Here is a 14313-nt window from a genome sequence, read left to right as displayed (position 1 = left end):
GAAGAAAACTGGCTGATCTTGTGTGAGCAGATAAAAAAGTCATCACGGGAGCCACTAAAATGATCCCAGCATCTCTAGGATGCTCAACACCAACAACAAGGGATTCACGAATCCCCCAGGAGAATGACAGTGTTTTTGTAAACTTGTTTACCAAAACATATCCTTTAATTATTAAGGGGTAGTTTAAAAAAAAAAACAGCAACTCTCCAAATGATTCAAATATTAGTTTAATTTAAAAAACTAAGTGTAGTAGATCCTGGGATGTTCCATCCAGATCCCCCTTCAATGAAGAAGTCACTGGTGCAGCTGCTGGGAGTGTAGAACCCTTAGGGATTTGCCTCAGTTGCAGAATCACATCAGTTGCAGAACATGCCTTTTCCCAGGCCACCCACATCCAATAATTAATGAACAGACATATAGAGTCCTGGCCACCCATTTCAGCCCAGCTCAGGACAGCTCTGATGGGCCATTCTAGCTCCAGAGCTTCCAAGGGAGCTGGCAGACACTGTTGTTGGCACTGCATTGATTCCTGACTACTTCTTCTGTTCAACCCTCTTCTCCCTTCCTTCCACCGTTGTTGATGCAAAGGACACTCCTTAATATTTTGCATGCTAAATTCCATCTCCAAATGCACTTCCCAGGGAATTCAACCCACAATAACAGGCAAAAATGAGAAAGGGGAGGAAAATGGAGCCTGCATTGTTGCTGTTGTTCAGTTGCTAAGTCGTGTCTAACTCTTTGTGACCCCATGAACTGCAGCATGCCAGGCTTTCCTGTCCTTCACTATCTCCCAGAGTCCGATCAAACTCATGTCCATTGGGTCAGTGATGCCATCCAACTATCTCATCCTCTGTAATAGGCACACATGCCTATAATCAACATAAATTTTCACTATCACGCATTACATATAGAAAGTCTAAACAGGAAGTATATGAGAGCAGCATAAAACCATTTCACACACAAAATATGCTTCTTTCTGATATTAAACATATTGTAAAAAAAATTTTAAATGTGAGTCATCTTTGCCTGGATTTTGACGATAATAATATCAATATAATACATGGTTTTATATGGTATACCTTTGTGCTATTTTTAATCAGGCCATTCAAACACAGATGTAAATTATGGCCAAGCAACCTTCAAAATTGCTGCCTGCCAGGCTCCTCTGTCCACGGAATTCTCCAGGCAAGAATACTGGAGTGGGTAGCTGTTGCCTTCTCCAGGGGATCTTCTTAACCCAGGGATCAAACCCAGGTCTCTCACATTGCGGGTGGATCCTTTACAATCTGAGCCACCAGTGAAGCCCAATGAAGCAACCTTCAGAAAGGGCTTCCCTGGTAGCTCAGCTGGTAAAGAATCCACCTGCAATGCAGGAGACCCCAGTTTGATTCCTGGGTCAGGAATATCCGCAGGAGAAGGGATAGGCTACCCACTCCAGTATTCTTGGGCTTCTCTGGTGGCTCAACTGGTAAAGAATCCACCTGCAATGCAGGAGACCTGGGTTCGATCCCTGGTTTGGGAAGATCCCCTGGAGAAGGGAAAGGCTACCCACTCCAATATTCTGGTCTGGAGAATTCCACAGACTGTATAGTTCATGGGGCCAAAAAGAGTTGGACACGACTGAGCGACTTTCACTCACTCAACATTCAAAATATTGGGAATATACTTTGAACTCCAAAAATTCCCATTTGAGGTAGGGTGCTGCTCTACAATAGGACTTAAGGTAAGAAATTCTAAATTGGCTTGCTATACTTTATTCTCAGCTTTCCAGAGACTGAAGAAGAACCATCATCTCCTCTCTAAAGCTGATTCACCTTGCCAATTACAAGGTTCCTAATCCGAAATACTGTGTGAACTGTGGTCCTTTTTAGATAGAAATTTTAAATTCATCCCTCACACTGCATTTCATGATAATACAGCATATGTATAATTCCTTAGCAGCTTTGCCTAATGTGATTTCTCTGAGAGCAGTACATGTACACATATAGAATGCACAAGGTCCTGTCAAGTCCCCCAGACCCTAGTTCTAATACTAAAAAAGCAGATGCCATCATCTGTTGTTCAGTAAAAGGGACTACGTTTCCTCCCTGGATTGGGAGGGTTTGGGTTTTCTGTTTCTCCTTGCCTTGCCTCTCTATTCCCTGTCTAAGGTACTTAAATGCTATCACCACCACCACCATCACATGTTCATGGACCCTATCTGCACCCCATGCTTGTAATGCTGACATTAAATGTCTGGGAAAGAAAAGGGTGTCAACAGAGCAGGGGAGAAAAAGGTTAGGAAAAAGGTTTTGAACTTATGCCATTTCACTTAGCATATCATTCTACGTTCCTCATATTCTGTCATTCTTCTGATAAATCCTTCTTATAACCATCTCACTGGAAGGCTGACAAATGCAAAGATGAACATAAAATAAGGTCACTGAGTCAGTTCAAATGTCATCTCTCAAAGTTGTCACCGATGAGATTTTATCATTTATTCCAACAATGCTGCCATTACACAAAATATTTTTTAATTCTTTTAGAAGAAGCTACTTCACAAACAAGAAAGCCATTTTCATTATTTTATGTCACACTTGTATACTGACCAGTTATCCAGAGTGACTACTAATTTTATGTAGTAAATTCAGCTTTTGGTTAATAACAATAATGACAGCAATGACAATTATTAATTATATTAGCTACCATTTATCAATCACTTATTATATACTGGGTTGTACAAGGCACTTTGCATACATTATCTCATTTTATTAACTTGATCATAATTTCTACTAATTTATTCATATTTCAAAAATAAAAATTATCTAAAAAGGATGAAGATTTGGTTCCATATCAAGACGTTTAGACAAACATATCACCAAATTTCACGGTGGCTGAAAGAAGCTCTGAAAGCATTCTGAACAAAATATGCAGCTTTCTCAAGTGAAGTCTGTCACCTTATTTTATGTTCATCTATATATTTGGCAATTTCCAATGAGATGGTTTTAAGAAGCAGATTATGAAAAATGTGGAATGATATGTTGAATACTCACCTGGGTATATAAGTTCTGATACACTACTTTAAAAATGTGTGTGTGTATACATGATATATAGTAATAACACACACAAAGCATGTATACTTTCTATACTGTCTTGGAAGTAAGCAAGCTCTCTTAAAGTACAAGGACAGGCTGTACACTATCAGCACTTTGAAAGCAATAAATAGAAACAACAACCCATGCAGAATTTAGCTTTCAGGAACCCTTCAACATTTAAAGACATTTAAACACGCCCATGTTCTCAATTTTAATAAGAAAGGAACTTACTCTTTTAGTCCAGTCTCTGTACTATTCCCAGATATATCTGAACCAAGAGAAATGCCAGCAGGAGACTGTCGTCCAGTGAAGCCAGATGAAGAAAAAGAGAGTCCATATGGTTCAAAATTGAGAACTAGAATTTTAAAACAAAAACAGAGGTTCATATTTAAAACAAAGCAAAAATTATGAAAAAAAAAGCAAAAATTATCAAAAGCACCATTTAATACTGAAATAAAATAACTGAATTTTTTAATTCAGTGACAATTTTTAAACTGTAAAGGGCTTGGGAAATAATCTAATATTTATAGTAATAATAATAACAAAGCAGCTATTATTTACTGAATCTCTACTACAGTTTTCAGACAATTAATTTATCAAAGACAGTCTTTCATTTTTTTATCTCCCTCCAAAGTTAAAAACAATTCAACCAGGAAAGACAAATGATAAACCAGGTCTACTGAAAAGTTGCTCTTCTCATGCAAAAATGTTTAATGAACAATGAAGAGCTGACTGTGTTTTTGTTTCACAAAATGCTCTTAGGCACATTCCTGTACCAACTGGACTGATGGAACCTTCACTGTAAAATCTCCCTTACTGACAAAGAACAAGGTTTACCCAGGTTCAGATTCCTTTGAGTCTGTATACCCAAGTGATTCATCCAGAGCCATAAAATTCATATGGTGACTGTGGTAGAGCAGATACTGATATCCATTCTCCTCCTCTTTATAAGTTACAGAACCCTCCATTCTTAACTAGGTAAATGCTGCTGCTACTGCTAAGTCGCTTCAGTTGTGCCCGACTCTGTGCGACCCCATAGACGGCAGCCCACTAGGCTCCCCCGTCCCTGGGATTCTCCAGGCAAGAACGCTGGAGTGGGTTGCCATTTCCTTCTCCAATGCATGAAAGTGAAAAGTGAAAGTGAAGTCGCTCAGTCGTGTCCGACTCTTAGTGACCCCATGAACTGCAGTCTACCAGGCTCCTCCGTCCATGGGATTTTCCAGGCAAGAGCACTGGAGTGGGTTGCCATTAAGTTACAGAACCCTCCATTCTTAACTAGGTAAATAGCCACCCAGAAAAGAGATGACATTTCCAGACTCTTCTGCCATGTGACTGAATTCTGACCAATGAAATTATATGCACATTTTGTGCATAACTTTTGGAACGAATCCTCCCAGAAGAAAAAAAAACTTCCTCCCTTCCTTCCTCTTTTATGTTCATAAAGCCATACTAGCCTGCCTACTTCCAGATTTCTTTAATGGGAAAAAGCAATACCCTCTGCCTTGCATAAGGCCCCGTTTTCTAACATGCTATGTAACTAAACTTAATCCTAAGTGGCACATTATCTCTTTGGATTGCCTATTTACAATAAAAAATGAAGTTGCTCAGTCATGTCTGACTCTTTGCGACCCCATGATCTGTAGACTGCCAAGCTCCACCATCCATGGGATTTTGCAGGCAAGAATACCAGAGTGGTTTGCCATTAAAAACTTTCTTAAATAATAAAAAAGTATCTCAGAAAATAAAATGTAAACTTCTGCAATTATTATCCTCTCTTTACAAATGAGGAAACTGTGGTCAAACTGAGCCTACCATGAAGACACCCAAGAGTACAAAGACAAGAAATGAAAGAGGCAGATTCAACATCAGATACTCTGGTTCCAGAGCTGCACCCTCAATCATATTACACACTGTCTCCTTCAAAGGAAACACCACCTAATCCAAGTGTACTAAATAAATCAGCCTGTTTGTTAGCTAAATGAAAGATATAGAAGAGAACTACTTCTCAGTAGAAAAAAATAATGGGCTCATTAATAATAATCAAGAGAACCAGTTCTTGATGTAGGTTGGGTGTTAACTAGATTGTGAAATAGAACTTAATTTCTTTTGTCTGTAAAGTGGAGATCAGCAGTTTCCAAGATAACCAAGAATAAGCTGACTTCACACAACCTACAGATCTTTTTATACCCACAACCAGGCTTTCAGAGACACAGATACAAAAGATATAGGAGTAAGAATCAAAAATCTGTATCATTTTTTCAAAACTCTCTTTGTGATTCTGATTCTTAAACACATTTGGAAACCACTTGTCTAAGTCTTTATAAGGTCCTTTTCAGCTAGAATATCCTCTCATTTTAAGCTTTCAAATCATCTGGTTTAACCTTCTATCCCATATTGGCCTCTTTTAAATAGCATCTGTGACAGTCAGCCGTCAGCCTCTGCACTGACACTTCAGTAATAGTAGAGCTCAAGAAATGTTTCAAGAGTTTAAGACAAAGAGGACATTAAGATAAAAATTTTAAGCAAAGACAAGAAAGAATTCAAAATTAGAGGTAAAAAGTTGAAAATAGAGGGGAGGAAAAAGACTAGACATGAAAGAGGACAATATCTGGAGAATAGTCAGATAAGATTCTGATTGTGATACAGAAGAATTAAAGCTTGTCATCTAAGAAAGGCTGAGAAAGGCTTAACATTGAGAATAACATTCAAACCACATTATTTTTACTAAGTGAAAATTTCCCAAGATTCTTACAGAGATAAATGACTAGAGAGACAAAAATAGGAGAGAGTTAACTAGATGAATATGTGCAAACTGGGGCGCAGGAAGAGAATAATGCTATACAGAGAGTCAGGAGAAGACAGAAGATGGCTGAATTGAAACTTAGTGAATATGTAGAAGCTAACCAGATGAAGAAGGAGGACAAAGAGCAATTCATACAGAAGAGAAAGCATGAGCTAGAAGCAGAGAGAGTCCTCGGGAGTTGGGAGCTACCAAGAGTAATCCAGGTGAGAAATAAAAATATAAACAATCCTGGGAATAAGTAATTCAATATTTAACTTGTTTATATCCTTCACAACTTTAGAGGCCTTGACTATATGCACATTCCCTCTTTATCTTATCTTGTACTGCAGTTCTTTTATACCTTGATCACTTGGCTATACGTCTCGGACTACTTCCAGCTGTTATTAATTTTATTTTTTGAGAGACGAACAGTCTCAACTTGATGTGGTTTTCAAAAATCCTTAATTTTGTAGATAGGAGTTGCTGCTGCTGCTGTTCAGTTACTAAGTGGTGTCCAACTCTTTGTGACCCCACGGACTGCAGCATGTCAGGCTTCCTTGTCCTCCACTATCTCCTGGAGTTTGCTCAAACTCACTGAGTCGGTGATGCTCTCTAACCAGCCCATTTTCTGCTGCCCCTTTCTCCTTTTATCATCAATCTTTTCCAGCATCAGAGTCTTTACCAATGTCTCAGCTTTTCACATCAGATGGTCAAGGTATTGGAGCTTCAGCATCAGTCCTTCTAATGAATATTCAGGGTAGAATTCCTTTAGAATTGACTGGTTTGATCTCCTTGCTGTCCAGGGGACTCTCAAGAGTCTTCTCCAGCACCACAATTCAAAACCATCAACTCTTCAGCACTCAGCCTTCTTTAAGGTCCAACTCTCACATCTGTACAGGACTACTGGAAAAACCATAGCTTTGACTATATGGACCTTTGTTGGCAAAGTGATATCTCTGCCTTTTAATATGTTGTCTAGGTTTATCATAGCTTTCCTTCCAAGGAGCAAGTGTCTTTTAATTTCATGGCTGCAGTCACTGTCCACAGTGATTTTGGAGTCCAAGAAAATAAAATCACTGCTTCCACTTTTTCCCCCATCTATTTGCCATGAAGTGATAGGACTGGATGCCATTATCTATTTTTTTTTTTTTTAAAGAATAATCTACACCAATTCCTCAATGCTTCTCTTGGGTACAAACTGGTAGTAAGTTTGTTCCCCACTATTCCACCCATTTTTGCCAATTCTCAGTATCTTACAATATTTTCCTGAAACTTGTTGTTAACATGCTTGGCATTTTTCTACCCAAGAGAGTGAAGTACTATATCCTTCATAAAAGTGACATTTAACTATAAATTATTTACAAAAATTTCAAACAAGATCAGCATCAGAACCAATTGACACTTCAACGATTCCAGAATTAACAACTTTTTAGACTGAAAGTACCTATTTTTCACCAACTTTTTACTTCCTGTCATTGCCATCAAATCATAAGATACATGACTTTATAACTTACCACTCAAGTACTTACTAAAGCACTTACTATGTCCTGTCTTGTAACTGATTTCCTTTCCATGATGGAACAGACAGTCTAGGCTCATAAAATTTCAATTTTACCTTAGAGAACTTTTAAGAAATAGATTTGGGAGGAGAGGGGAAGAGTCTAATTTGACAGTTTAAACCCATTTATAACGATGAATCTATGATTAAAAATGTACTTGGCAAATTAATACACTAGCCTGGGGAGTTTCAGAGCTCTTATATTTGTCTCAGCCACTTAACTTATTTTAAAAAAGAAGTCAGGGGGTGCCAGAAATCAGGCTCCTTGTCGTACCTCCCCCTCTCTATTCTAGCCTTGAATTGCAGTAATAAGAGCAACTGATGGGGAATTCCTAATGGTCCAGTGGCTAGGGCTGCATGCTTCTGCTACAGGGGGCGCAAATTCAGTCCCTGATTGGGGAACTAAGATCCCATATGCCATAAGGCACAGTCAAAAAAAAGAGCAACTTATAACCCCCAAACATTTGAAAATAAGGAAATATGGCAACTGGACCACGTCTCCCACTCCAGAACTCTGCATTTTTCACTCTGTGCCTTGGGTATCATAAGACATGCACTAGAGTCAGAGGTTGGGTAATTATAATTTAAAACTTTTATTTCCTCCTCTATATGAGGGTTAAATAAGAAGAAAACTGATTACCCTTTGAAGGAAAATAGAACTTTCTGTGCCATTAGGTTTCACTGTACTAATAATGTACTAAACTATAAAGAGAAGCTGAGCGCTGAAGAATTGATGCTTTTGAACTATGGTGTTGGAGAAGACTCTTGAGAGTCCCTTGGACTGCAAGGAGATCCAACCAGTCCATCCTAAAGGAGATCAGTACTGGGTGTTTACTGGAAGTACTGATGTTGAAGCTGAAACTCCAATACTTTGGCCACCTGATGCAAAGAGCTGACTCACTGGAAAAGACCTGACTCACTGGAAAAGACCCTGATTCTGGGAAAGATTGAGGGCAGGAGGAGAAGGGGACGACAGAAGATGAGATGGTTGGATGGCATCACCGACTCAATGGACATGGGTTTGGGTGGACTCCAGGTGTTGGTGATGGACAGGAAGGACTGGTGTGCTGTGGTTCGTGGGGTGGCAAAGAGTTGGACACGATTGAGCAACTGAACTGAACTGAAACCGTAAAAGAGAAAATACTTCTACTTCTGCAAAAAAATACCATGAAGCCTATCATATACAAGTTTATACTTTTTGGTTTCATCGTAGGATCATCCATTTACTTGAACTCATATGCCTAGCACAGAGCCTGGATTAACAAGCACTCAACAAAATCATTAAAGAATGAATAGAACAAAAAAAGGACCTTTCAGCATTAAACTTTTTAGTATTAATATTCTGAATTCCTATATATATAATAGTCAATGGTCTCCCTTTATTCATTTCCCATCCACCATCAAATATTTCTATAATCTCCTCTTGACTAAAATCATGAGAGAAGTCTTTCCCTGACACCCTACCTTTTTAAAATATAGTTATTATTTCTTTTCTTAGACATTACTAAACTCACTGATTAGATACACAAGATTGTTCAGAATGAAAATGAAACTCACTAGTCCATAGTAACCAGCATTTTTTTTCTGAAGCTTTTCTGCAGATATGCTCACAGGAACATCTGTCAGCCCTTTAGCACAGTGACCAACATGATAATTCTACCTTCAAGTTCTTTTAAAATTATAGGATGATCTGAGGCACTTATGTACATGAAACCTAGGACTTTGGGAACCCCTCTTTTTTTTTTCTGTTTACCCCAAATAAGGCCAGGGTGAACAAGTCACAAGCAGATTTAAAGAGGGATAAAAATTCTTCTCAGTTATATACTTACATGACTATGATATTAATTGCATGAAGAAGTGATGTCCCTACAATGTAACTTATTATAAATTCATGAAAAATTACCTTTTTCCTGAGAAAGCTTTTCCTCCTGCCGTTGGTGGTGAGGTTTGTAAGGTGCTGCCCCCTGTGTTAGTTCTTCAGCCACAAAACCATCCAGAAAAGATAAGGAAGCATCTACCTAAGTAAAGCAAAAATTAGGAATTAAAACACTTACCCTAAACAGCAGACTGCACACTCATGTAAGTAATTTTAGCCCACATTTCCTAAAAATAATTTTTAAGTGAAAAACAGAACTTCAATTCTAAAATTGCTACTCAACTCTCTAGCTTTTTGAAACATCAATAATCAAATCCCTCAGCTCTAAGAATCTAATAATATAAGTCATTTGTACTTATTAATTCATTGCACTGCAGAATACATTTTTGAGCATCCAATATGTTAAGGAATCATGTTGGATGTTGGATGCTATGGTTCAGAAAAGGGAAGACACAAGACCTGCCCTCATGAGACTTGTAACTTACTAGAGGAGAAGACATATACACTATGAGCTATACTGTCTTCATTAGTTTCCTCCTGAAGTGAAGTGAAGTGAAGTCACTCAGTCGTGTCCGACTCTCTGCGACCCCATAAACTGTAGTAGTCTACCAGGCTCCTCCCTCCATGGGATTCTCCAGGCAAGAATACTGGAATGGGTTGCCATTTCCTTCTCCAGGGGATCTTCCCAACTCAGGAATTGAACCCGGGTCTCCTGCACTTCAGGCAGACACTTTAACCTCTGATAAACCAGGGAAGCAGGGAAGAAGTTTCCTCCTGCTGGGGGCTAAAAACAAGGTGGTGGCAAAGGCTAGTTCCTCCTGGAGGCTCCAGGAGAGAACAGGTTCCGTCTCTTTCTAGAGGCATTCCTCAGCTTGTGGCTATATCACCCAATCTCTGCTTCTATTGTTACTTTGCCTTCTCCTCTCTGACCTCTTGCCTCACTTTTATAAGGACACTTCATGATTATAACATGCCTACTCAGATAATCCACATTAATCTCCCCATTACAAAATTCTTAATCAAACCTACAAAGTCCCTTTTACCACATAAAGTAACACATGCACAGACTCTGGGTTTCTCAGGTGGCACTAGTGCGAAAGAACCCATCTGAGAATGGAGATATAAGAGACATGGGTTTGATCCCTGCGTCAGGAAGATACCCTGGAGGAGGGCATGGCAACCCAGGCAAGAATTCTTGGCTGGAGAATTCCATGGACAGAGGAGCCTGGTGGGCTACAGAACAAGGGGTTGCAGAATCGGACACAACTGAAATGACTTAGCGCACACACACATATGCACAGGCTACAGGGATTAAGATGTGAATATCTTGGGGAGGGCTGTTATCCAGCCTCCCACACTGATTTCACTATCCTATTCCTTTCTATCTAGAAATGTTTTTTCACAAATCTGTGGAAAATTAACTTAATTTCAACAAAGTACAAGAATAGAAAGGTTAAATGAAAAGAAATAAAGAGATGAAAAAAGAGTAAGAGGAAAAGGAGAAAAGAGAAAATTAAGTGAGAAAGGAAAACAAGATACACAAGAGGATACAGCAATAATGACCTCAGAAACCATAGATCTGCTTCTCCTAATTTAGCTAAGCGTATACAACCAGCCCAGATAATTTAGAACAGCAGGTAATTCTCAAACATTTAATTGGCATCTCACACTCTGAATTTGGAAAAGTTTCATTTTGATAAGATTCTTAAATAGATGAAGCTATGTCATCATCATTATCTTTCATTGACAAAAAGGGAAGGAGAGTTACTAACTAGTTTAATAGCATATGTATTCATATAGTCTCAGGAATGTTAAACCAAGGCCTCTGCCCACAAGGAGCTAATGAAAAAAATTAATGTACAAAGGTTTAAAATGAATACAAGCCATGAATGTGCTCAGTCACTTCGGTCATGACCGACTCTTTGCGACCCTATTGACTATAGCCAAGTTCCTCTGCCCATGGGATTCTTCAGGCAAGAATACTGGAATGACATTTCCTCCTCCAGGGGATCTCCCCCCCGCTAGAGATCAAATTTGCATCTCCATCTGAATCGTAATTAGTGGGAATGCCCATCCTCTTCTCTAGAATATGACATCTAACATGAAAATCTGAAAAATCTGACTTCCTCCTCGAAGTTTTCAGATTTACACCAATCTAAGGGAGAACTCGAAGTGAAAAGTAACTAAGTGCTTTGCCTAAAAGGGGCAGGTGCTGAAAACAGGTGGGAGAAGGAAAGATGAGTGATAAAGTTCCAAAGTAGTAAAGATTTAGATAGTAGACGCATAAAATAAAATGGAGTAAATTTTTTTTCTTACATTCTCAAAGAGAGTAATAATAAAATGATATATTTAAGAGAAGTTCGAAGGAGATAAAATTTTGAATTTCTCCAATTATTATATGTTAAAAGAGATTGTCACAGAATATAAACCCCTTCCACAGCAGTTCTCCAGAACAGATTAGTCTTCCTTACTATTTAGGATCACTACTGAACAGAGAAGAAGGGAGCAACAGAGTAAGAGATGGTTGGATGGCATCACTGACTCAACAGACATGAGTTTGAGCAAATTCAGGGAGATAATGAAGGACAAGGAAGCCTGGCGTGCTGCAGTTCATGGGGTCGCAGAGTCAGACACAACTTAGCGACTGAACAACAACAACTGAATAGAAGCTCTCAAATGCTTTCTCACACTAATATGAGAAAAATGCCAATCTTCATCTTAAGTGCTACAGAAATTACATTTTGGTACATTACAGATATATCACAAATGCAAGAATTATTCTTTTCTTTTTAAATACAAGGCAACCCTTAAAAAGACAGAATGCAGATGTCTTACCACCATGTCTTCACAACTCTTATCAATTGGAAGTAAGCTCTTCATCAGTTTTACATTCTCATGCAAGTGTTTTAATTCAAATGCATGCTGTCTCAAGCAAGTATCCAACGATGTGGTAAATTCCTGGATTAATCTCTCAACTATATTAGAAGAGTGTGCTTGGGGTGTCAACTTGGTCACAGCAGCTATTATCCAGGCTTTTGTTTCTGAAGAAATGGAGTCATTCATAAGTAACTTGTAGAGCTTGGTTATAACTTCCTCTGGTGTTTCCTTATTTAAGAGATAGGAATACTCTCCTAACACCTGTAAGTAAAACAAAGAAATGAATATATGCAAACATCAACTAAGATAGCAATTATACTCAGAAATCTAAACAAAGTGTCTGCAGAGTAAATTTAATCTATACTAAGTATATTCTCATGGTAAAAAAATTATTAAAAATAAAATTGCATATATTAGGTCAAAATTACACCATGAATTGGGGAGGCAGAAATGGCAACCCACTCCAGTATTCTCGCCTAGAAAATTCCATGGACAGAGGAGTCTGGCGAGCTACATTCCATTGAGTCACAAAGAGTCAGACACGACTGAGCAACTAAACACCACTACCATGAACTGGAAGTGAATACAAAAAGGACTTTCACATCTTTATCATTAACAATATATAAAGCATCAAGCCAGACATCCTGGAATGTGAAGTCAAGTGGGCCTTAGGAAGCATTACTACGAACAAGGCTAGTAGAGGTGAGGGAGTTCCAGTTGAGCTATTTCAAATCCTGAAAGATGATGCTGTGAAAGTGCTGCACTCAATATGCCAGCAAATTTGGAAAACTCAGCAGTGGCCACAGGACTGGAAAAGGTCAGTCTTCATTCCAATCCCTAAGAAAGGCAATCCCAAAGAATGCTCAAATTACCGCACAATTGCACTCATCTCACACGCTAGTAAACTAATGCTTAAAATTCTCCAAGCCAGGCTTCAGCAATACATGAACCATGAACTTCCAGATGTTCAAGCTGGTTTTAGAAAAGGCAGAGGAACCAGAGATCAAATTGCCAGCATCTGCTGTGGATCATTGAAAAAGCAAGAGAGTTTCAGAAAAACATCTATTTCTGCTTTATTAACTATGCGAAAGCCTTTGACTGTGTGGATCACAATAAACTGTGGAAAATTCTTAAAGAAATGGGAATACCAGACCACCTGACCTGCCTCTTGAGAAATCTGTATGCAGGTAAGGAAGCAACAGTTAGAACTGGACATGGAACAACAGACTGGTTCCAAATAGGGAAAGGAGTATGTCGAGGCTGAATATTGTCACCCTGCTTATTTAACTTATATGCAGAGTACATCATGAGAAACGCTGGGCTGGAGGAAGCACAAGCTGGAATCAAGACTGCCAGAAGAAATATCAATAACCTCAGATATACAGATGACACCACCCTTATGGTAGAAAGTGAAGAAGAACTAAAGATCCTCTTGATGAAAGTGAAAGAGGAGAGTGAAAAAGTTGGCTTAAAGCTCAACACTCAGAAAACTAAGATCATGGCATCCCATCCCATCACTTCATGGCAAATAGATGGGGAAACAGTGGAAACAGTGGCAGACTTTATTTTTCTGGGCTCCAAGATCACTGCAGATGGTGACTGCAGCCATGAAATTAAAAGACACTTACACCTTGGAAGGAAAGTTACGACCAACCTAGACAGCATATTAAAAAGCAGAAACATTACTTTGCCAACAAAGGTCCGTCTAGTCAAGGCTATGGTTTTTTTAGTGGTCATGTATGGTAGTGAGAGTTGGACAGTAAAAAAGCTGAGTGCTGAAGAATTGATGCTTTTGAACTCTGGTGTTGAAGAAGACTCCTGAGAGTCCCTAAGACTGCAAGAAGATCCAACCAGTCCATCCTAAAGGAGATCAGTCCTGGGTGTTCATTGGAAGGACTGATGCTGAAGCTGAACCTCCAATACTTTGGCCACCTGATGCGAAGAGCTGACTCACTGGAAAACACCCTGATGCTGGGAAAGATTGAGGGCAGGAGGAGAAGGGGACGACAGAGGATGAGATGGTTGAATGGCATCACCAACTCAATGGACATGGGTTTTGGTGGACTCCGGGAGTTGGTGATGGACAGGGAGGCCTGGCGTGCTGCGGTTCATGGGGTCGCAAAGAGTCAGACACGACTGAGTGAAC

General features: G+C 39.1%; 1 protein-coding gene across 2 annotated transcripts in view; it reads right to left on the bottom strand.

Moving 5' to 3' along the window:
• The window catches only part of AP4E1 (adaptor related protein complex 4 subunit epsilon 1), a 68088-nt gene that overhangs the window by 14875 nt on the left and 38900 nt on the right, over positions 1–14313 (bottom strand). For both annotated transcript variants that reach the window (XM_043919245.1, XM_043919246.1), the window contains 3 exons: positions 12126–12428; positions 9318–9432; positions 3306–3429 (listed from right to left, as the gene is read on the bottom strand). In XM_043919245.1, coding sequence (XP_043775180.1) covers positions 3306–3429; positions 9318–9432; positions 12126–12428 — 542 coding nt within the window. The remainder of the gene's footprint in view (positions 1–3305; positions 3430–9317; positions 9433–12125; positions 12429–14313) is intronic.

Source organism: Cervus elaphus, chromosome 12, assembly GCF_910594005.1.
Source record: "Cervus elaphus chromosome 12, mCerEla1.1, whole genome shotgun sequence".
NCBI lineage: Eukaryota > Metazoa > Chordata > Mammalia > Artiodactyla > Cervidae > Cervus > Cervus elaphus.
Note: the sequence above shows the minus strand (reverse complement) of the source record. Positions and strands in the feature narration are given on the sequence as shown.